Source organism: Solenopsis invicta, chromosome 8 (assembly GCF_016802725.1).
Source record: "Solenopsis invicta isolate M01_SB chromosome 8, UNIL_Sinv_3.0, whole genome shotgun sequence".
Lineage (NCBI taxonomy): Eukaryota > Metazoa > Arthropoda > Insecta > Hymenoptera > Formicidae > Solenopsis > Solenopsis invicta.
The window spans coordinates 6,792,970-6,818,589 of record NC_052671.1 but is presented as its reverse complement, the minus strand read 5'-3'; the positions used below and the strand labels follow the sequence as shown (position 1 = coordinate 6,818,589).

The window sequence follows — 25,620 nt, the reverse complement described above, 5'->3', positions numbered from 1 at the left end:
ACGTCGCCGGCCGCTGCTCCACTACTGTCCAGTGTCCACTACTAGCGGAATGACGAATTTGCTCCGAATGATTCCGAAGCGTTACGAATCAACGATTGGTAACGTGTGCACTTTCCAGAAAAATTTTTGTCCAGGAAAAAAATGTACATATCTCCAATGAGCGATAGGCTTTTCGTCGTTTGATTTACCTTAATTCTGCTGCTATTGATTTCGAATGTATTATATCGTTCACATCGTTTGGCCCAAAATGTAAAAATAAAGAATTTTTGCAGGAAAGCAATCAAGCTTTGTGCATAATAGAGAGAAGTATTAAATATTACGAATTAGGATTATATAGGAATTAGAATTATAGAGCTTTAAAAGCAAATTTCTTGCAAATTTCTACTTTTAAAATGAATAATCCTTTTCAAAATAAACTTTTAATTTAACTTAAGCTAATTTAATCTTAATGTAGCTTTTAACAATTAGTTTTTTGTTCATTTAAGTTTTAACGTAACTAAATTAATTCTGTAAGTCATTAACTTGATTTAATTTTAAAAATATAGTAACTTACCCATATCTACGTATAATAGATATTAATATGATAAAACACATAAATTTTTTATACGAAACACAACATAACTTATTATTATTTATCTATAGCGTTTATCAGGATTGGATAAGTTAATATATTTTTTGCATTAAATCAAGTTAAAGTTAATGGCTTATAAAATTAATTTATAGTTATGTTAAAAATGACATGAATAAAAAACTAATTAGTTAAAAGTTATGTTAAGAGTAAATTAAATTAAAAGTTGATTTTGAAAAGCATTCGTATTCATATTAAATTAGAAATTCACAAGTTTTTAAAGATAGTCGATACTAATTTTAAAGGTGTTAGATTACTAAAAAAAAAAATAATTTAAATTATCAAACAAACTTTAATATTTCATTTGTAAATTAAATTTAAATAAAATAACAAAGAAATCTTGCTTTTTATATGAAATTTTTTCTTTTATAGAGATAAATTTTAGGAAAAATGTTAACGAATTAAAGTTTATGTATTTCTAAAACAACTAGTTAAACTTAAAAATTAAACCATTTAAAATGAACTAAGTTAAGTTAAAAGCTATTAACTTTTAATTTTATTATACAATTTTTTACTTTTCAATTAGTTATACTACCCAACCTTGATGTTTATTGAGGAAACTAATTCTAAAATTCTAATTCCTATTTCTAATTAAGCAATTCCTATTCTTAATTAAGCTTTTCCATGAGAATTTTAATTTTTACAATTTTTTCATCACGTGGACCGAAACGATGTGATCGTATAATAAATTCGAAGTAAATAGCAGAATTAACGTAAATTGAATAACGAAAAGCTTATCAATCGTTGAAGGCGTGTACATTTTTTTCTTAGAAAAAATTTTTCCTGGAAGGTGTATACGTTACCGATCGTAACGTTTCGGAATCATTCGGAGCAAATTCGGCATTCCGCACTCCGCTAATAGGGGACAGAAGTGAAGCGGCGATCGGCGATGTAATGGATGTGTGGCTAATTGATCTCGTGTTGACGGTCGTCGCAACGCGTTTCATCGCTGTAAGTACAGTCGCAGGAAGCTTGATTCCAACACACGAGACAGGAGTGTGACGAGAAGTCGCGGCAATAGGCGTATTTCTCGAGAAATAGTCAAATTCGCGGAAATCTGTCGCGCACAAGTACGCAGCAATTCGGCCGACGAGCCGGCGACGTGGCGCCACGCGTCGGCGCCGCGGCGCAACAGCTACTACGTACTACGCATTTCGGATATTGCCTCCAGCCGGCACTGACCGCGCATTGAGAGTTCCGGTCTCGTCGTGTGTATCTTGGCACATACAGTTTGAGTGTGCAGTGTGGAGTGAAATGAATGTTGTTATCGTCCTGAGACGTATGCGCGTTGATTCTTCGTCGTATGTCGGGCGAGGTGAGTGAAGATTATCGCGAGGGTTCCGTGTCCGCTTCGCGACGTTTCGTGGCATTCGTACGCTTGCCTCTTCGTGTACCATCATCGATGTCGAGCAGATTCGTATATTTGAGTTCTTGTGTATGACAGTATTGTACATACGGTGGAACGCTCGAACTGAACGGCAGTATATTCTCTCTTTATGGAGGTGTCGTGAAGTTAGCGGGCGAGCCTCTCTCGCCGCAACGTTCATACGATTCGTACACATATCGCTTCGCGTGACGTCATTGATGTCGGTGGAATTCTTTTTGTACGTACGAGTTTTCGTTAGTAACTGCAATGAGAGAAACGTTCGGGCAACACAGCGAGATCACTCTTAGACGCGCGCGTCCTTGTTTTTGCGAGACTGCGTAAAGGGAACCCCGCGAATCATCGCGGACTCCGTTGGGCCAATGTATCGCGCGTTCGGGCAATATACGTACAATACGTATACTCGTATGCTATCATCGCTGTCGAGCGAATTCCGTTTGTACATTCGTGTAGCTACTTCCGTTTTGATATGATGCAATAAAGTCCGCTTCGATTAACGCCGGGAGTGACACCGTCAACAAAGTGTCGCGCGTTGCTTAGATAATTAGTGCGCGATCGTAATTAACCTCTCATTCGCGAGTGTGTATTGTGCATCGACGGGATTGGTGAGAAGGCAGAGGCTCGGGGAAGCATCAAGCAACGGTGGAACAACCCACTGGGTGAGTTATTTATACATTAGTCGTACTTAATTAGAAGAAAAATTGTCAACTTGACTAAATTTGTCGACTTGATTGAAGCTCTTTGTTTCAAATATTTATCTATTTTCAAGTTAAATATATATAAATGCTTGAAATTGCTGAAGAAATTTTTAAATACATAAATACTTAAATTGAGAAATTTATTCAATTTAAAAAATTTAGTCAAGTTAACAATTTTTTTCTCACTTATTTATTTTCAGAATTAAGGTAAAAAATGTCACGTCTATTAAGCTCGCACAGCTATAGATTTTAGCGGAACGGCTGGAGTAAAAAAATCGTAAGTATAACAAAAAAATAATAAATAATTTCTGTATGAGTTGCATTTGATTGTGCTAAAATTACTGTGCCAGTTTAATAGACGTAAAGTTACGTTACATGTGCGAATACTATTCGGAATATTTTTGATGTTATAATTTGGATTTATATGCATTTTACAGATTAATGTAGCTGTGTTACAACTCCGCTGCTGCACATCGGTCCGGTGAGTTATAAAATTTCTTTAATTTTACAATAATGTTTTTGTAAAAGTTTATTGGATATGTATGTATAAATTAATCATTTAAAGATGTCAAGTTGCCGAATTAGATGCCCGTTAGTAGGTAGCTCGTTAGTAGGTAAAAACATTTGATATGTCAAAACGCAGGCATTTGTTGAGAATGAATGACAAAATGGACAGCATTGTTCAATTCTTAGAATAGAAGGTCATTTGTGACTGCTTTTTGAATGTCATCATTTCCAATATTTAAAATGCTATGATTCTACACATTTTCTAAGACTACACATGTTCTTTCCGCGGACGATGCTGTCAATTGTTTTTTACATATTCTCAGCAAATATCTGTTTTTTTAAGACTGTTTTTATCTACCCTGCCAAGAAAAAAATTAGATGTTACATCTTGAATGCTCCTTGTGCATTTTCTTGAAAAAGTCTATAAAAGTCAAGAGAAAACAAACAAAACGTTAAAAAGTTACAAATAATAATATTTATTTATAATAATTTAATATTTTGTTAATTTTTTTGCCATTACTATCATTTCTGATTGTTGCATTTTAATACTTTCTTTAATAAAAATGATAAAATTAGAAAAGAAAAATTATATTATGGCATGACAAAATCATATTATTCATCTAACATTTTTCATAAAAACCAAGTTGAAAAAATCTGAAACTCAGTATTTTAAATATTATTCAATTTCGTAAAAAAAAAGCTTTCTTGCTTAACTTAAAGGAATGGACACGTGTTTTATTCAAACGGATATTATATTATATCTCTTACAAATTGGTAAAAAAATAATTTCTTTTATTATTATGTAATATCTACAGTGTACAAATGAGTACTTACTGGCCACGATCCCGTTTTCAAAACATGCCAACTGTTTATTTACAAATTATTCCGTAGCTAGCAATGCATACAAGTTTTACACATTACATATAGATTTGACTAAAATGATGGAATAAATACAATAAATATATTCGGGATAAAACGATTTCTTATGTTGGTACAATACTGGCCTTTATTGACTATATATTCGATCTACAAAGGGCTTTAATGAGAGGAGCTTAATATTAACAATAACTAAGAAATTAATTAAAATTACGTATATCGTACAATTATATTAAACGTGAGATGCAAATTTGTGAAATTGTGATTAAACAAAAAAAGAATGATAATGTGGTGGTACCTTAAAATATACAAATTTTATATACACGAACTCACAATATCTGCTAATCTCATGTGAATATAATTCGCAAAACACAAAATTCTAGAATATCTATTTGGCAGCACACACATATCGTATGGTAGCACTTGTTATCAATTGTAACAAGACACTGCTTTTATTTTTATGATTAGTTAACTTCACAAAGATGTAGAGTATTCTAGCATCAAATATAATTTTTGTAGATTTATAATATAATTAAAATTGCTTTTTCTGCATTGAGAGAACACATTGCTGGTGGCCGTTGTATGTATCGAAGATACTTTAAACGTTCAATGTTAAACATAGAATTTAATAATTAGATATTAAATTATATTTTTATGAAGATAAAAGTCAATTAAATATATTTTTCAGTTTTGATTTTTAAGTTTATATGAAATTGCAACTTTTAATTTTATAAATAACTATATAAAACTGTATCGTACATTCGTCATCAACTTCTCTCTCTATTTTCTTGGATGAAAATCTCAAAAGTACCGATTGCCCGACACGTAGCCGAAACGAGCTACACGAATCGAATGATTTCTTCGTCTACCGGATCGCGGTTGTGTGTGTCCTTCGTTCGGTCTGCCTTAAATTCCTGGCAGAAAGGCACTACTGGTCGTGCGAACAGGTCTACAAATCGCACCGTAACTCCGCCTTAAAAGCGAAACGGTGTTCGACGGTTACGTTGCCGGACAAAACGACGGCGAAAATCGTTCGTGACGCCTGTGAGAATCCAGAACCGAAACGCAGAGAGAAACCGTCTCCCCCGAAATTCTCGATGTTCACAATGACTCTTCGCGAATTCATTTGCAAAAGATAGAAATCCCTTGAGGGATTTTCATGTATGATTATCGTAATCTTAAAAAATGTATAGCATGTACTGTTGAAATTAACAATCAAAGTTGAGGTTTGAAACTGAAACTATAAAATTTTTGTCATGGATTTTTTTTTGTATAATGTTTTATAAAAAATTTAAACACAAGTTTACAAAAAGTTATAAAGACAAAGCACACATATTAAAAAAAAAAAAATAGTAGAAGGTTATTTTGATGATGCAATCAATAAGAATTTTAGTTTTACAATATTCGACTGATTTTCGCAAGGACTGCTAATAAATTACAAAAGCCATTTTAATTTATATTTTATACGTTACTAAAGCAATGTTAAATGGCTGTTCTGTAATTTTGAAATAAAAAAAAGGTAAACTGAATGAAAAAAGAAAACTACTGTTGTTAATTTTTTTAAGAGTTTGCATAAAATTGTAACTGAACAAAAAATGATAGTACAACTTAAAAAATTTTATTTCTTCCTAATTCGACAACTTGATATCTTTAAATGATATTAAACAAAAAAAAGAATTTCTTAATGCTAAATTTGTTCGAGCATCTAATTTTTTCAAGATGACTTTTTTCTTGTGAACCAACCGCGCGACTTCCAAGTTTTATAATATATTTTTTTGATTCATTTTCATTATTTCTTGAATCACCCAATTAGCACTTAACTCTACTGTATTTGTTTATTCGTTTATATAATAAAAATTTATTTTTTTTTGTTAGGGAGTGCTTAATGTTATGCTAGACCCACCCAATTTTTTTTTAATTTTCTATCAAACGGTTTGGGCACGTAATTTCGGACTTTAACGCCTAATTAGAACCTAATTAGCACTTAATTTGAAAATATTTTAAACTAAATTTTGCATTGGGGCTAGCTTAATAGATGTACATCGACAACGCGATACAGGCTTTTGTAAGATAAAACGGCTACCGATGTCGTATATACCTAACGCGTACGCGTGTGCGCCGCGATGTGTTCATCGCTGGCGTCCTCCGTCGTTCATCTTCGTCTCGCGTGATTACCGCGAATGAGCGAGCGAGCGAGCGAGCGACGCTAAAGCTTGCGTGCTCGTTAATTAAAACGGTGGAATCTCGTTAAAGGCGATTGGTTGTTGCACAAGCGAGCATCGATCGTTCGCTTGCCTCGGAATTGAGACGTCGCGTCGGCCGTCGCAATAATCTTTTTTTCTTCTTTTTCTTCTACGACGCTCGCGCTCGCGCCCTCGTGCGAATAGAGCGCGCGTGCTCGCGCGTTTAGGCTCATGCGAGGTGAGGAAGGTCGCGGGATTTCGATTGTACGCGAGCGAAAAGATAATTAGGAGATGCTGTGAAACACGCCATTCACGCGGTCATTCAACATACGCGTATCTTAGATCATTGCATCGCTCTTTTGTGCCAGTCACATGCTTGCGAGCGTTCGCACTACGGGCGGTGAAAAGATTTTGATTCCTTCTTGTGTGATTAAATAATAAATATGCAGAATTTTTTTACGTGCTCTCCCTGTAGAATAGATTTTCTAGAATAAAGAGCGCGAAAAGTCTATCGGAACCCTCCGACACGCATCTTGGAGGTTGAAGAGAACTTTTGCATGACACATGAAAGTATAACAATATAGAATAAAATAAAATATACGTGTAAAATATATAAAATAAAATAATATAATACACAGAAAATTATAACATTATATTTACATTTGATAGTATATGTACATTTTTTTTTATTTTAAACTGGAATCTGCAAACGTAGGATGTACAGTTGCACGCGAAGCACCCCTTTCTTGTCGGATTTATATATCTACATTTATTCGTCTGCATTGTTTGCAATAAGACTTATAAATACTGCATATTTAAAAGTATTGTTGTTCATACATTGTACCACAATTGTGCCTAATTTCTCATAATACAAACATGCACGAATTAATCCCATCAAACGTTAATTCGCTGTATATCGACTTTTATGGTCGACGTCATGAAAAACCGTGACAATATTATGGCCATTATATCTAATACTAATGACTAATGCTGCCATCAGTGCTCATTGTCATTACAGTCGAATCTTACTCCGCTTTCCTCTTACAATGCTCTCCTATTACTTCACGTTTGCGTGACCCCATAACCATGCAAGAAAAGTGAGCTACCTTAAATTTGTACCTTTCAAATGTAACATATATGTGCAAGACCTGACATCTTTATCCCACGCAATACAATTTTATACTAAACATACATACACACGCCCATGTATACTAACATCATATTATATATATAGTGTGTGTGTTTTTGTGTATGTGTATGTGTGTGTCCTACGTCACATAACTCTCAGATACAAAAATAATTTTAAATCTATTAGACGGCTAGATAACTTGCGTCAGTATTTATTTGGCACGCTGTAAATAAACAAAAGAATACTAGTAATACTAATACAAAATATTTCTACGATAAAGATAAATTTATTTATATTGTTTAATAACGAAAATATATATGTTTTGGTATGTTGTTGATACGTTAATAGAAAACATTTTAAAAATGTTTGAAATAAGAAATTAAGAAATGGAAATTACAAATTGACAGGTTATTACACTATTTCACAATATTTATATTAAAATTTAAGTTTAAATTTTTATAATACCTACGCTAATCACTAATTTTAATATACTAGAGTTTATTGCATTTCGTTTTTATTGTAAAGTTTCTGTATGTTACATTTTCGTATATCACTAATTTTGTAGTATTTGGTGGTGTAATTCCTTTCATAAATGCTTTACGTGAGTTAAATTTAAAGAACGTCTACAATACAGTCGATGATAATGGTCCAATCAAAGAAGGGAATATATGTTTTTTTTCTGATTGGTCCATCGCAGCGTTGTAACATCGTAATTGCATTGTAGACGTTCCTTTTAAATTTTAAATTTGAAACCAAGGAAACAAAAATTACTTTTCTGAAAATATTTTTATTCTTATTTTTGTATTTTTTACAATTTTTTTTTTTATTAGTATTAGGTTGGCGAAAAAGTCATGTCGTTTTGTTTTTTATGTAAATGAAAGTTTTTGCTTTACATGAAAAAATGTCTTTCATTTAAATAAAGAAAGAACGACAGGACTTTTTTGCCAATCTAATATATTTGTAACTTTGTTGAAAGACAAATGGTTTATTTTTGTCATATTTTTCTTATGAAAAAGAGCAAAGATTTATATTTTCTTCTAACATCTTCATCTCTTTCCTTATAGTTTATCTTTAGCTTTATAGTTAATGATTTTCTATTAAATTATAATAATCACAAAAATGTCTTCCTAAGCATCTAATTTTAATAATTCTATTTAAGAATTTTTTCAAATGTTATTATCATGCTTGCTTTCTTCATGAAATTTACAATTTTTGCATTTTGAATCGTGAAGATTTTAATACAGCTGTCTGCGCAATTTAATTTAGATTATGTAGAAATCTTATGACAATTGTAATAATATTTTTAAAACAATATTTATTGTTACAACAAACATACATGTTTTTTTCTTTTTAAAATTCGCATACAATTATCTTTCTGCTTTGGCTATCATCTCACAGGTCTCACCTTTTTCAATGACTTCGCTCGCGAACATGTTTTGATTTATTAAATATTTTTACGAATATTTTATACACAATTCCTGATACAATATTTAAAAAAATATATAATTACACATTGTGAATACAATTAGATGTTGAAAATAATTACATGGTATCTTATACAATCTTATAATACAATCAATAATAATTTTAATATCAATATAAAAATTTTGGAAAATACTATCGTGAAGAAAATTTGTTATAAAAAAGATTTTTTAAATTATAAATTTCTTTCATAATTCATTAATCATTTTTTTATTAAGTGTAATTATTTTTTTAGAAAAATCAAATCTATTAAATGACGCGAGTGAAATACAATTTTATGATCTCATACGATGTATATGAGACATTTTGTCAATCAAACATTTTGATATATTTTTTCGCTGCATTTGTTTGCGAGAGCATTAAACCAAGGTTCATGTTAGTAATCAATAATCAACAAAAATGTAATGCAAATTATTCACCATTAATCCATTTTTTCGATCATTTCTTATTTCAGACATTCTACGAAAATCTATTCGTCTATGAGAACATTTTAACAATGAAATAAAATAGGTATGCATTTTATTAATTTTTCTAAATCACGAGATATGACTATAACTAATCGTATACTTAATACATTGTACATAGATGTATGTACAATTTATTTATCAATTTATTTTTTATCCTAATAACTTCAACAATCCTTTTTTAATCAATCTTTTTAATTACAACTTTTTCACTATACCTTTAACTGCACTTTTTTCAATACTACATTGCCGAGGTTCGGTACACGTTAGAAATGATTGAATCAACTAGAAGAAAACTAACAGAAAAATTTTACGACGATATCAAATCCAGACAAGATTATGACGTTTTAAAGACGATTAAAAAACATCTTTCGAATGTCTTTTAGACAAGCGTGTTGTCTGGGAAAAATTATTAAAATTTACTATTGAACATACTGAAAAAAACGTGCTCTTCTGTATAATTCTTATATAGAAGAAAAATATATATATGCGAGAGAGAGAGGGGTAAAATAAAAATATTAGATATCACTGTCCTTTTAAGTGCATTGAAATAAGAAAGTTTAGTCAGTATTTATTATAACTCATTATATTAGGTCACAAATTTCTATTAAAAATATATCAATTATATATAACTAAATATATGTAAATTTTGTACATATTTATATAAATGTAGAAATTTGTGAGCTAATATTTCTTTTATAAGGTATAAATTAAATTCTTTATTTTTTTAATAGTTTCTTTTGATTTATATTTTTAATGTCGATTTCAGTGTATAGAATTGACTGAAATTTTTTCTCTCTCTCTCTCTCTCGCTGACATAAATACCGACGCAAGTGTTTCATCAATGTAATAAACTATTTAAATTTAGCTACTTATTTATTCGATATAAACAAATCTTTTTCTGCTTCGTATGTACCGAATGTATTGAAATGCAATTTTCGTTGTTAGCGCACAATAATGATCGTATTCGATTAAATAAAACTAGAGATAGGCCGTGAAAAACAATCGCAAAAATTTCACTCCGTGGCGTATCATTTCTAGAGTCTCAAACGGCACAAATTTTATTCCCTCGAAGGATAATCTATACACGGGATTTGATTCCGTGTATACGAATGAGAGGACAATCACGCGACGAGAAAGCTGTGCGTGTATGTACACGGGATCTTGTAACCAGAGAATAGCGAGATAAAAACATTCTTGTCCCTTGCATTCTCCATGTGAGAAGAATTAATAATACAATAATATTATTGTAAAATATTCCCGGTTTTAAAATCAAATAAAACTGAAGAACAGGCGAGTAAATTTAAATAAAGCGTGATATGTCTTGTCCCAATAGGGATAGATGAGAACTAGAGAAAAAAGAAGAAAACATTCTCGTTTCTCTCTACAATCGTTTATGTTCTTTTGAATTATGATCAGTTCTTATGATCTTGTCGTTAAATCTATGGGTTTCTTCGCAACCGAGTTTTCTGCATCACTGACATTATCTATCTCATCGTCTATCTCGTTCTGTAAATGATCGCTAACGGGTGTTGCGGTGGCTTTCATGGAGAGATCTATTGGATCATCCTGCGGTGGTAGACAGGCGACTTCCCGTTCCGGACTGCATTCGGTTGAACTGTCTTCGGAAAGTCTGTGCATACTCTTCCGCGATCTCTCCGACGTTTGCTCGTTTGCTTCTCTCTTTAGAGCCATATCTAGGCAGAATCGGTCATTATTGTTGTTTTTCTCGTAGGAGTCTTTGTCATCGGCCGATGACAAAGACGTTGAGATTCTCAACGCGGTCGTTGTAGCTACGGTCGTTGTCATGGTCGACGTCGTAGCGGTCGCGGGCTCCTCGTTTTCATCACTCGTGGTTGCCGGCGAACGTTGTAGTAGGCTGGACGGATGATTTGCCATAAGGGGATGAGACGCGTTGTGTGGCGCCGCATATACATGAGCGTACGGTGGAAACATGGTGAGTCCGGGTGGTGGCAGGAAGGCCGACGGTAGGAGCGACATACCGCCGAGAGGAAAGCCTAATGGCAGACCCAGGGCAGACAAATCAACCGGCGGCAAGTGCGGAAGCGGCCGCATACCGTGATGTCCGGCGAAGGCCGCTCTCCTTTCGGAGACATCGACGGAGCTGTCGCTATTGTGGGATTCGGGCGAGCTTATGTTAGGCGAGTCTGCACTCAATATTAAGGGTTCGTCCCTATTTTGATTGCCGTGAATGCCATGGATAGGTGAACTCGTCGGATTACGTTGCTGCTGCGACAACTGGTGCGACATCAGTAGAGTTGGCTGGTAGTGTTGCTGCTGATGTTGCTGACGTTGCTGCAACGGCTGTTGCATCTGTTGCTCTAGCTGCTGCTGCTGCTGCTGTTCTTGCTGCTGCTGCTGTTGCAATAGACAGTGAATTTTGAACCAGTTCGATCTGCGACCATATCGCGAGCCAGACTTTGACATGCCGACGTAGATGCATTTTCGCAGACGGCAAGATTTGCACGCGGTGCGATTCTTCTTATTTATCACACATTTGCCATCGTTCTTGCAGTCAGCGATGGTGTTCAAGTTGTTGTACGAGCGCCCGAAGAAAGACTGCAACAAGAATCATAATCGAGCCAATTAGCAATAATGTACTGCTTGTGAAATGCGTCCGCTCGTGCGAATTAATAACTTAGTTATTGAGAATCGACTTGACGTGACACGTAACTATAAAAAAAAGTACGAATTATGTTGGAGGACATGCAAATAAATCATTTTCTAGTAAAGAGTTTAACTAATTATACACAACATCTAAACATTTAAGGGGCTTTTTCTTTTCTTTACACGCGAAAACAAGATTATTTTTATGAATTTTCTTTTTGGTAAAAACTATGCTACGAATTGATTTCAAATTTTATTCTTCTCAACAATGTATAAAAAATAGTTGTGTTTCAATAATCATACCTAAAACTTTAAATGCGTTTTTTTATAAATTATATTTTCAAAATCTGTATGTATGATATCTCAAAAATTAGTGGACCGATTAACTTCTACTTTGATATTTATTTTTATTAAATGTTTATCTAACGAATAAACTTTTAAATTTCAGAATTTTTAAAAACAAATATTTTTTGCCGGGATAAAAGCTAATTTTTTAATAAAAATACAAATGCTAATTTTAAATCGATTTAAACGCCATTGTGTTAATTTCTAGTTTTTCCGTAAAATTCAAGATTTATTTTCTACCCATACTTTAAGAAATAAAATGCAATTTAAATTTGTTATTTTAAATCATCTATTTTAGATCGTCACACTATCAAGTTTCTTTAGAAGCAACTTTATTCATTATTTTATATCTTTTTTACAAATAATTTTTATAATATAAAAAATTTTTTAATAATTTTATTTTACATGTCGTTGAAGATACATATTATAAAATAAATGTACAAAATTTGAAATCCGTTGCAAAGTTCTTAGTAAAAAAATTCATAAAGTAATTTTGTTTTCGCGACTAAAAAAGGAAAAAAACCTTTTAATGTTGGCAAATGTTGGGAAATTAATGTCCATTGTATTGTTGTAAGAAGAAGGAAATGAAAATGCAACTATCTTATCTGCAAAAGAAGAAAACTTTTTTTACAGCATTCATTACTAAATCTCATAAATTCTCAAGAACGCGTTAAATTTAAAATACTTCACATTCATATTTACAACTCTAGAATTAATTTTCATTTTCTATGAAATAATTCCTGTTAAAAAAAAACACGTTAGTTGAAAATATTATCATGCTTTGGATTCGTCATCGATTCGTTGTCGACGGATCTTGGAATCATCATGCAAATCACGTTCCAGCAAAAACGGCGTGGAGAGACGAAAGGCTTGTGAAAACTATCGACGCGACACTGCAACAAACGGCATTGTAACACTTGTAACAAGTACAACGCCAGAGTCGTTAGCGTGCAACCGTACACTCTCGTTGTCTCATTCATGGCGTACGAGCGGGGGAGGAGGGGCGTGGCGGGGTCGATGGTCGGAGGCGCGTGCGGCCGCTGTTCTCGTGCTAATTGCCCAAATGGTGCAATTCCACGTGATTCCGACACCGCGCTCGTTGCTTTCGTACCGGAGATGGGGAACAACGATCCCCACCTCTCTATCGTCAACGTTTCTTTCTCTCTGTTTCTCTCTTTTTGCATAGAGGGGAAACACATAAAAATATTATCGCTCTATATATCTCGATCGTAATAAATGGCGCTGTTTCAATTCTAAGTCTAAGATGGATTCCGTCTGACGATAAGATACTGAAAGAAAGAGTCTGGTAATAATAATGAAGCTTCAGTGAAATAATTCCAATTAAAGGATTATGTGATTATACGTGATTAATATAATTAAATAATTAGTAATATTCAATAATTATATTAATAACTAAACATAACAGTAGTAACAAATCGATTACTGAATCATTACCGAACAGTTACTAAATATTTGTTAATATTAACAGTGAATATTTAATCGAAACTATTTCATTAATTATTATCTATACTGAGAAAAAAAAGTCGAAATATTAGCAAGCAAATTGTTACTTATGATGACGTTTTCTTCGATCTTTAGTGAGATAAAAGAATTTAATTGTCATAACGAAACATACATCTGTGAAATATAATTCATTTTTTCTTATTAATTAGCTACAAGTTTCAATTCACTATATTTAAATAAAGATTTATATTTCCGTGAAATAAATTTATATATCTCACAAATAAATTCTTTATCTCAGTGTAGACTTGATTATTATTACCAAATCTTTTTCTTTTTTCAAGCGGCGACTCGACAAATTTTATACGCGGAGAAAATATATATTTTATATATTATAGAACGATATCCTATAACATAATATTTAAATTTTGTACAAGACGTGTTAAACGGTGCTAAGCGTATCGCTATTGCGAACCGTTGCTTTTTATAGCCACGTCGTTGCGAGACAACAGTTTCGGCTCGCCTCGCTTGGATTGATGGCTAGAATTTCCCAATCGTCGCGGTTTATATGTCGCTCAGCGCACAGCAGACTGTCACATCGCGAATCGGCGAGCGTTTAAAGGGAGGCACGCGGCCGCGTTGTCCACTTTCGCTTTTTCTACCCGTACGCACGCCATATTATTAATCGTTTCTGGTTCGTTTGTCCTGGAAACGAGCTCTTCCTGCGGCCTGGTGGTCCCGATGCGCGTATTGCCGAGACCTATGGGGCCGGCATCGCGTTCCACTTATTTTCGCCGTCGTCGACGTCGTCATCGTTTGTCCTCCACCTTCTTGCCGCCGGGGCGACGCTTACGCGAGGAAGAGAAGGAACGCGCGCGACGCTTCAGAAGCGATGACACAATTGAGAAAATGCTACCGTTATTATACCCGTCCCTCCGCCCTTTCCCCTTACTCCTTCGTCAGTCGCGCACGCTGAAGTTATGCAAACGGTCCTACTTGGAAGCCACGCTATGCTCGTGTTTTACAGCACTATGTTTGGACAATGATTGGCTCTTTGGGAAACTCATTTAGTGTGCTCGCGAAGTAGAAAACAAAGGATTTTGAAAATTAGAGTGGTACACTGCTACGGTTAAATTCAAATAAACTCGGAGGAACAAAGGCTGCTAGAAGCTAACGAACAAAAGTTCATTATTATTCGCAATAAACATGTCATTTTTTATTTCTCCTTTTAAATTTTGCCTCGTTTGCCTTTCACAATGAGCGCTCGAGTCACGATATTTATAACTCCACGTGTAAGAGTTTAATTGCAAATGCGAAGAGCTTGTTATTCAACAGGAAAAGGGAGCAGAGGGACCCGGGCGCACGCGAGAGCAGATCCCCCCTTTTCGTTCCGATCGCCGGGCCCGGCCGCCTCGAGACGTCGCTTCCGGCGCTTCGCACTTGTCCGCCACAATTGTTTCCGCCCTAGTTCACGGTTACGTCAGCACGACATTGTTTCGTTTCGTTATTTTCGTTTTCAGGCCCATCGTAGCATGTCAGCTCTCCCTCCTCCGCGATCCCGCGGCAGCCCTCCCCCGCTATCCACGTTCTCGTTTTTCTCGCACTTCACGCTTCGAGCGAGCGGCTTTTTCAACGCTGATGCGGCACGGAGATCAGTGTTGTTGCGTTTTAACTAAATTGCGCGCTCGCTCGCGCGCGCGCGCGCATGCACTCGCTGCTTTCGGACCACTTCGGACACCACCAGGTTGACACGCATGCCTGGCCGAACGTTTAACCTCGGCCACGGAGCGGTTCGTGAAAGCGATCGCTCGGCTCGTAGGCCTTTGCGAAATCGCGGGAAAGAGCGTCGCCCTGACGGCGCAGTAGCTCTCCGCGCCTCGTCTCGTAGCGACTGAGAAAGAGCGCGGACAGACACCGACGAGGAAAACTCGACTATTAGAGCGATGGATCAGGAGCGAGGTTCTTTCCTCTCGATCGCGGACGCGCTTTTTCGAGACGGCAAGACTACGATTTCCTTCGCGTCCACCGCCTCTCGGTAGAACGATTCTTCGGAACGCGGTATCTCGAGCGTACAAGCTATACGTGCGGATTCTTGGTCTTATGTCATCACTTGGATATTTTATCCAATTTGCATATGTACTTTTCAATTTTAATAATGTATTTTAAATAATACCATTACGGTAGGTATGAAGAATATAAAATGTAATAGTTTCAGGGAGAGAGCTCTTTATTCTCGAGAATTATAGCGGGGTGGACTTAGATCATAAAATTCGCGTTATATATAATTGCACCGTTGATCGGTTTTAATTCACTCTTGCGCAGCGCAATTGTGTGAAAAAGAAGAAAGAGAGAAAAAGACGAACACAGAGCGTTCCAGGGTAAGCCCTCTAAGAACGAGCAAAATAATACAGAAATCAGAAAAGAAATTGGAATAATATAACACAGAAATAATACAGAAAAAAATAAAAACTATAAACAAAGAATTACATAAGCAAAATTGAGAGAGAGAGCGAGAGAGAGATCGAAAATTAAACAGCAAGACTCACCTTGCAACCCTCACAGGTGAATGCACCGAAATGGAAGCCAGCCGCTGGTTCACCGCACACCTTGCACTGTTGGTTCATCTGCAACAGAACACAATTGATTTCTAGATGCATTGACAAACTAGCTATGTTCCAATGAATCGCTTTGCATTTCGCAACGTGAGACTATTATTGCGGTAATTAAATCAGAGAAAAATTTATTCTGTTAAAGATATTCTGAGAAATCTTGTTGTTCAGACAGTATTATTCTGAACGTCTAACAATTCATCTATTCCCTTAACTCTGTCTCACAAATGATAAAGTTGTTATTACTATTGTCGCACAATTTGTCATCACAATCGTCCTAATGTGCTTTCCGACTTTTTCAAAACAATACATATAAATTTTAGGCATACTTTAAAAGTTGTCTTTTTTTTTAAATACGCCAAACCTTTCTCGGCAGTAATGTATAGAGTGCATATGCAAGAGTCAAAATGATCAATTAATTGTTATCTATAACCGAGATAACTGTATATACGATATTTAAATTAACTTTATCTACAAGACTGAGAAAAAATGCTGCAATATGAATTAAAACATAATATGAATCAATTAAACGTCGAATCACGAGCCGTCACTAATATATGTATATAGTTGATTCAACTAAATTTTATTCATTCAACTATATTTGTTATTGCCTTTACTTTTAATCTTTTTGTTTCATTAATACTGTTACTAAATTAACAAAATATTTCTAATTAGACTGATGCTGTTGATTCAACAGTATTTTGTCTCAGATGCATTGCCTTTATGATATTAAAAGAGAGCGTTGGAGTGACAATAGATTCGCGTAAAATATTTTTCTAAACACTTTTGCCTTACGCCTAAAACAATTTATTTAATCGTTTAGTATTTTTCTACTTAATCCCTAATCTTATACGTTGCTGTTCTCTTAGATATTTTGTGGAGGATTCCTCGACTTGTAAGAAAACATTGTTGGGAAATATTAGAAACTAACAGATTATTAGATATATCGAAATTATCGTGTATTTGCGTCACCCCAAGAAACGACTCATGCGACTCTTCTTCCAACGAGCCACTTCCTACGCGACGGAAACGAAAAGTAGATCGGACGCATGGTCATCTTTGACAAGTCTACGATGCAATCTTTATCGTGCGCCTACACCGATCGAGCGCACGATTGAGTAAGAGAAGAAGCGCGTTGCATAATGCGCCGCTTTGCAGTGCAGCGCGAGCGCGAATCGCTGGATCGTGGCAAAGCGGTGCGTGTTACGTTCAACGAGCGGAAAACTCTTGCGCGCTTGCTTTTTTTTCTCTCGGCCGTCTCCGTCTCTCTCACTTTTTCTCTCTCACGCGCCCGTTCCTTTCGAGTTCCTCGCCGACTCCTTTCGCCTTCTTTGGCCGATCGTCCAGAAAACGGACCGTGGCTCCGCGGTCTCGTTTTCACACCTCGTCGCTCTTATTTCACGCCATGATCCTTTGCACAACGTGCATTTGCGTAGGCCAGCGGAGCGATACCACGAATCGGAAACGGAGACGGGATATCATAGCATCATGATGTTTGTCCAGGTGTCTTCTCCCTTTTTTTTATCGTTTCCCTCTTCTCGCGTGCTCGACCGTTTGCAACATGTTTCCAACATCCTCGAGGTTTTTCTCTATCAAAATATCTGGCGTTCACGAATATGGGACAATAGCGATGACCCAGATGCTTGCCGCGATCCGAGGGCACAACCGTACCCACCTCCAGCGACTTTCATACGTGACAGACTGTCGCTAAATGGGAAAGTAAATTTCAACTAATGGAAGAGACATCTACGTTGTTTGATCAACGGAGTCTCTCTCCTGACCTACACCCAACAGTCGTTGACACTTATCATTTGCGGACGCCGTCGTTTCTGCCGCGGCATACCTACGCGCTTGCAATTCCGTGTTTATATTTTTTTTTGTCTTGCTTGCATTCGTCTCGCCGGAATGTTTCACGGTGGTAAATTCGTTTGATGTGTAGACCCATTTTACGCCTGATAATTTATTCCTTATTATTTCGAGTCGCATTCGGGAGAATTCGTAGATATCTCTTCTTACGTGATCGTTCTGTCGCCACAGTTTACGATATTTTTCTAACTTCGTCGAAAAACCGGCGGTATCCGTGTCGCGCGGCTTGCTCGATGGCGCTCGACGGCCGACAAAACCGAGCGACATCGCCGGCCGTTTCTCAACCGTAGTCGAATTATTCGGTATAATCTCATTAGCGACAGCCTCAAGGCTTCTCGTTTTGTAAGTCTAATTGCTCCAATATTTTATTCGACAGATGAGGACTGGACGATAATCGCCCGATGACGAACGGAAATGGTCCACCGGCGCCTGATCAATGGCAACCTGCGTTGATTAGAGGTGTGCATCCGGTAACAGGTAAGTCTCACTTGGTGATTCCTATGCATGGCAATGCGTTCCGTGTCGATGCAATTGCGATGTTTAAATGATATTGTTGTCGTGCCGAGGTGTCGCAACACAACACAACACAATGTCGTCAGATAAAATCAAACGAGGTTAACGGATTAGATTCCGCGTAGAAATAGAAGATATCATCAAACATACATTATTGCATTCTTAGATATAATTTATGTATAATGTGATTAATGCTATTTTTGTAATAAATAAATAAATAAATAAATATATATATATATATATATATATATATATATATATATATTACAAATAAAATTGTATTTAAGAACATTATGAAAAAATAATGTAAAATAATAATGTTACAAGGTATAAAAAAATCTATTAAAAAAGACACGAGAATCTATAATTTATTATATACATATATATAATTTATAATTTAATATATTTGTAATTATTATATATATACACATATATATAACATAAAATAGTAAATAATTATCTGTAATGTAATATGACTCAAGTGGGTATAATTTACACCAAATTAAATATTTTTTTTATTAGAAACATTAAAGGATTGAAACATTGACGAAAATAAAAAATCAGTATGCCTCTTATTTATCGTATTTACAGACGACATTCTGGTTTTACCCAGCCTATTAATAAAAGTTATCTATCTATCTCGCTTCGCGAGAATTATTCGGCGTAATCGGGAATTTTACAATTACGTCCGGCGACGATAAGTAGTCGCCGCGCACTTGTTATGCCGATCTCCGGCCGTCGCGGTCGGCGCATATAAATAGCTGATTCACGGCTCGGTAATCGTAATAGCCCGCGCGACTCCAGCACGCGGGATTAAAGACTGCGAGCTATTATCGCGTGTCCTCTTCCTTTCAATTTTCCGACGATCTTACGTTTCCTCCCGACAACGAGGGAGTTCGGCTCTTGTCTTTTTTTTCGTGTGCTAATCGTAACGAGGCGTTATAGCGTCTCGACACCCGGGCATGGGAATGCGAATCCGATCTCTGGCAGTGTAAACCATCCGGATATCTTCGATTCGTGCCGAGCGCGACGATGGCGGTCCGCTCTTTTGCGGGCATAAAGCTGTTCTATAATAAGCGCTCGTCTTTCGATATACGGCGACGAGACTCGGCGCGTATTATCGCCACGAGCGAATCTCGGCGGCAATGGTCATCGTCAAGATCGTCGGGGACCGCCACGAGGCCTGACCTTGTGGACCGCGTGCAATTGTTATACCAAGCAGAGGCCCAGGCGAACCGTGAGAATCGTAACATACTCCCGCGTAAAGTCTCTCCTAGGTATAATAGTTGACGATAGCTGCGAGGTTGAGCATCTGTCCAGATGCTTTACAAAGCGATCGATTGTCGTAATTTTTGCGAATCGCCGCGCACGTTTGTTCTCCTTTCCTAACTTGCTGGCCTTCTCAACCACCTGCTATATCTTTAATCACGAAAAAAGGCCCTTCTCGTCAAAGAATAGAATTTACTTTTAACGTTGACTCGAGGTCCTTTAAATTTAATCGAAATCGTAATTTAATTAAGTTTGCATGCACTTGCAAGAGAAAGGACACGCAATACTGTAAAGTAGAAATAATATTACATAATATAATTCTACGTTTCTCACGCTAAAGTAAACGTCAAAGCGCAGTGAACCTTAACAAATCGAGTAAGTCGAGAATTTCATGACCACAACAATTACTGTAATTCCGGAGCATGTGACAATACAATCGCACAAGAATGCGCATCAAAAAAAAAAAAAAATAAAACTGTAATCAGCTAGTCTATATGCATCTTGCATTGAAGGTAGTAGTGTCGATACTTCAGAATTACGGAAGAAGACAGAAGTAGACTACACAATTTCAGGGAATTCCAAAGGTATGAGGTAACTCGAAAGAGTCGAAAAGCATAATCATAAAAAAAATCGTTTTTGTGTTATCATCAATATTTAAATTTTTTAATTTACTTGGTTTATTTGGCTAAAAAGTTTGGCTAAAGAGAGATGGGTTTAATAAATTTAATACCTATCCTAATATTTATTTAATAACAAATTGAATTATCTATAATAATAATAGGAGACCGTAAACTGATAAAAACACTACTAATTAAAGATGAGTCTTTTATTCAGTCATAGTTGGATCTTGTGTGATTTCTTATGTGATTTTTTTTATTTATATTTTCAAGTTTGTTCAACATCGAATAAATTTTTGATCTTAAAACAATTCTAAGTTGAACAAAAATGGTAATATCATAATATTAAAGTGATAATCAATGTAACAATTGCCTATATTTTTTTAAGAAAAAAAGATTTAATAACAAGTTTATATATACACACATATATATTATGTATGTATGTATGTATGTACGTATGTATGTATGTATGTATATATGTATGTATGTATGTATGTATGTATGTATGTATATCCATAACGACAATAAACAAAAACTAGCAACTTTCACGTTAATTCGCAATTTTTCTTCAGACTACAGTATACGCAAAATAACATCGAAAATGTTACAAAACGGAGGAACATAGATCTTCCTAAAGGGTCATAACAATGGGCTAACGGTTTCAGTTGTCGCTTAACTCTTATAATGTGAGCCATGTGTCCCTGTATTTTAGCCCGTTTTTTTAAGAAGAAACCTTTCACCCAAAGGGCACAAAAAAATGTGCACGATGAGGAATTTTTTTCGAACTGTTTCAGACCCGGAAAAAAATATTGTCTGCACTCCACTCTTTCTCAGTATATTGAAAAGAAATAACGGTAAAGCGAAAATAAAAAGTGCCGCTTCATGAATTCCGGACACTAAAAAATTTCACAAAATAGAATAGATTTGTCAAGAGTTTTTTTATGACTATTCTTTTATGATTTGGTCTTAACGTCAAAGTGCTAAAAATATTGCGATTCTTGTCAAAATACTTTCACCAGTTTTTTTTTTGCTAGAAAAATAAAAGAGAAAAGTGTTTCTACAAGAATCGCAATATTGTGCATTTTTAGCACATTGACGTTAATCAAAAACAAAGCATACATTGTCGTAAAAAAAAACTCTTGTCGAAAATATTCTATTTCATGAAATTCTTTTGTATCTTTTGTGAGAAGATCTCAATATTAAAGCGTCGCATGGATTGAAACTGTCCGGCGGCCGACGGCGATTCTTCTCACTATCGATGCTATACCGTTTAAGAGTTTCGAGAGCGTTCGCACATCTATTTACCTAAAAATAACCGACAATCTGAATCGAATGTTTATCGATGCGATCCAGACGTCCTACGACGGGGATGCGACTGCGGCATCGCGCAATCTCATCTCGGTGAACGACGATGGCTCCAGTTTTCGAAGAATAACTTCCGTTCTTTCGAAACGATGCGGCGCGGCGTTCCGCAGCGCGCGTTCTGCCGATCGGCCTTCGCATTGCGCGCGACGCAACGCATCACGGCGCTATTTCCGATTCTATTGTCGTAACCGGCCATCGATCGAACGCGCGGACGATTCGTCGCGAATAAATTCTACGGTTTACGAAGGCAAACGGGTCGGCAATGCACGCGCGTCCATCAGGGCTGACGAGCCGCGACCGAAAACCCATCGCGAGTACCTAATCCGCGACGAACCGATTCCGTGGTGGATTCTCATCGCTCTCGCGTGCTCGATCACACTGTCGTTTCCGAGACATGACGTAGAATTACACGGTTCGATATCATTAAGGCTGCATCAAATACGATTCCCGAGCACAAGCACATCTGGTAAATTAGTTATTGCATTCAACACACGATAATGTTGAAAGATGATTGGATATGTCTGGGTATTTCGAATCGAAACGTTCCGTATTGATAAATATCAAAGATATATGATTTTTTTTTTACATTGACACCCAACTGGCCCTAATACCATTAGCATTATTTTTTTTATATTTGGATATGCTAAAAGCTAATGACATCATGATAATGTCTCTGATCGCGTAGCGCTTCGGATGACAATTTCTTTTAGATCATTTTGATTTTCCGGTGCATTAGACTGATATTTCTGAAGAACAAGTTTTCAGAATATTGAGACGTCGCATTAAAAACTTTGATAAACATTATGTTTGCATATTGTTTTCTGTGCGCAAATATTTAATTCAAGTTTCAGGTGACTAGACTATTATAAATTATTACGTACTTTTGCTATTATGATGAATTAACGTTGTGCAGATATGCAGCGACTCGATTTCAGACGGAGCATTCCAATGTATCACAACTATTTTCCGATAATATGTCTCCCGTGACACTACTCGCCATTTTACAAGATGTTGAACACTGGGAGGTGTTGTCCATTGTCCCCAGTCATTGGTGGGAGCAAGATGACACAAAACCGCATGATCAGTCACACTTAGAAACACATACGCACACTAGAATGTATGCGATTTTTTTTTTGAAAGAATTAAGGTCTTTCGTCACAATCAACTTAATTTAACTCTTCCACTGTTTGATACTCAAAATTGAGTTCTCCGAGAAATCACCACTCTCTTTTTTTTGCGGGCAGTTCCAGAACGTCGCGAACTTTGTTCGGATCAGTCTCTAACTTGTATTTACACCTCGCCGCGACTTCTTTCGCGCAACAGGTCGCGAACCGATCGATGGCGAACGCGAGTCTCCGCGATTGGCGAGACCGGATAACGGAAGAAGATGAAGACTCTTGACGCGCCGATGACCGTTAGGTGAATGACTTTGGTAGGCGAGGGTGTCCACATCGATTCTTGAATCGGCCCCCACTTCTGCACGTTTATTATCCGCGGTCCCACTTCGACTGCCCGATCGGTTCTCCGCTCGCTCGCTCGTTTGCCGCGCGGCTCACTCGTGCGCTCTCGTAAGTATACCTCGAATGGGCCTTATGGGCATACTGTGCGGCTGGATCAACCGAGCACCGTCTAGCCGAGTGGTACAGGTGGGTTGTGGGTCCTGTCAGCTCTGGTGGGGATTCTGCCGGGGGACCGGGGATAATCCTTCTCCGATGCAGTGGGGGTTGAGGGAGGGGCTTCAACTCGGTACCCTCTCTTCTCCGTCTTTTCCTACTCCTTTCCTCGCCTCATCTCCTATCCTTTTCAATACTCACTGACTCTCTTCTAAGTTTATGATATTGACATGAGCTGTTTTTGTCTTTCTTCCTTGTGAGAAGAACTTACATTTTTTTTTTCTTTTACGGTTTATTGTTCTAGAATTACATTTAGTTTTTCGGTTGCTAAAAAAAAAACCGATGCTTAGAATCGCAAGGTATAAAAAGCACAATGTTACGTGTAGAATAGATTTGTTGTGCTAAGAGATTCCGTTTTTTTTTTTGTGTGTGCGAACAATAATGTAACGATACGAAGAATAACTATTACAAATTACTTGATCAAAGCCACGTAAGCGTCGTTAGAGTTAATAGGTTTCTTCTGTAGCAAAAAGATCTCTGAGACTCTCTAATCTTTTCCTTCGAAAGGAACTTGCGACGTTACATGTGTGGAAAAAGGAGGAGCCAGTTAAATATCCTAATTTTTCGATACACGTTATTACGTATCGTGATTAGTTCTCGAGGAAAAAACGATCTACTTTCGTTTTCATCGCGATTAATGCCCCTTTTTTTCACCTGCGAGGCCTAATGTCGGCGGATTAGGGTCATTTTCGTGACTTTCTTCGAGCAAGTAACGTGGGAAAATCTCATGGTCCCGGCGGCGGCGGCGGCGGTAACGACAATGATACGCTTCGCTTCTGTATCAAGGGACCGATTTACGGCAGTTTGCTTTACGTAAGCTTGTTATTTAGAATGTAACATTTAATGCGAGGCATCGATCCTCGGCGCTGTGCGTCGAATTGATTGCATTATGCACGGCGCGGTATTACCTCGTTTTAGGATTCGACCAGAGCGGGTACATTACGCACTCATACGTACGCGTGTAACGAGATTACTCTCGAGACACGTCCTTGGAGGGACGACCGTGACGGCATGGCGATCTCGGCTCGTGCTTGTTCGCCGATTAAATTCAGTGCTTGTAACGAACCGACGATCGCGCTCGTTCGCTCGCTCGCTCGCCGAGATTTTCCCTCGTGCGTGCATACCTAAATCGCTTTCCTTCGGCATGCGTGCCGAGCGACATTTCAAGAGCGTGAAACCAAAATTCACTCTTACTTGAGTGCTGCTTGAAAATTTCACCGCTGGAGAAAGACGCGAATTCGCCCGGCAGTAAATTAACCGTGTCTGCGGCGTGAACGACATATCGAATGTCCATTGCTCCGCGGCGTAATTAATTAAATTTAAATGTAAGGCGATAGTAAATTTGCACCAGTCGACAATGTGAATTTGATCAGTAATTAATCCTCATGACTAGCGGCTTTCTTTTTGTTTATACAATCATTAATCTAGCCGTTTTATCATTGATACAGTAGATATTTTTTACAATGTAAAATACGGACTTTTAGATTATACTGTTAGATCCAAGTGGTCATGATCAAAAGAACCGCTTCTTGCTTTTCGGCTCGCATCTTTGAATGGGTTGGACCTCTGAATGGATTTGTAAAGCTACTCTTCCTCAATGACAGACAAATCTTATGATATAACCGACCCTTTGAACCTAATTCTTTGAGGTTTAACCAAAAGCTAAAAAACTTGCTAAAAAATACCTGCTGAATTTTCTATGTACTCGCTCTGCTTTCCTCTGTAAAAATAAAAAAGTCTAGGAGATTAAATATTTTCTAGTAATTAATTTTATATATCTGTATTGTACGGAACTTAAATAATTATTTTATTTAATAATAAATAAAATTTATAATAATAAATATTTATTAGATTTTAAAAAATGATTAGTATTTTCATTACCATTAAAATAGTATTTTTTTCAACTACTTATTAATTAATCTG

At 36.5% G+C, this 25,620-nt stretch overlaps 2 protein-coding genes across 3 annotated transcripts in view; one reads left to right on the top strand and one right to left on the bottom strand.

Moving 5' to 3' along the window:
- The first annotated feature begins 1,196 nt into the window (after nt 1–1,196).
- LOC105196935 overlaps nt 1,197–25,620 on the top strand; it is a 139,530-nt gene continuing 115,106 nt past the window's right edge. For both annotated transcript variants that reach the window (XR_005575492.1, XR_850789.3), the window contains exons 1-3: nt 1,197–2,671; nt 3,148–3,191; nt 18,637–18,737. The gene's annotated coding sequence lies outside the window, so the exon portion shown is untranslated. The remainder of the gene's footprint in view (nt 2,672–3,147; nt 3,192–18,636; nt 18,738–25,620) is intronic.
- Nucleotides 3,989–23,689, bottom strand: LOC105196931 (knirps-related protein). Its single transcript, XM_011163093.3, has 3 exons — nt 22,906–23,689; nt 16,332–16,409; nt 3,989–11,931 (listed from the first exon to the last, which is right to left on the bottom strand). The coding sequence occupies exons 2-3, from the start codon at nt 16,407–16,409 to the stop codon at nt 10,774–10,776; spliced, it is 1,236 nt and encodes a 411-aa protein (XP_011161395.1). The 5' UTR covers nt 22,906–23,689; the 3' UTR covers nt 3,989–10,773.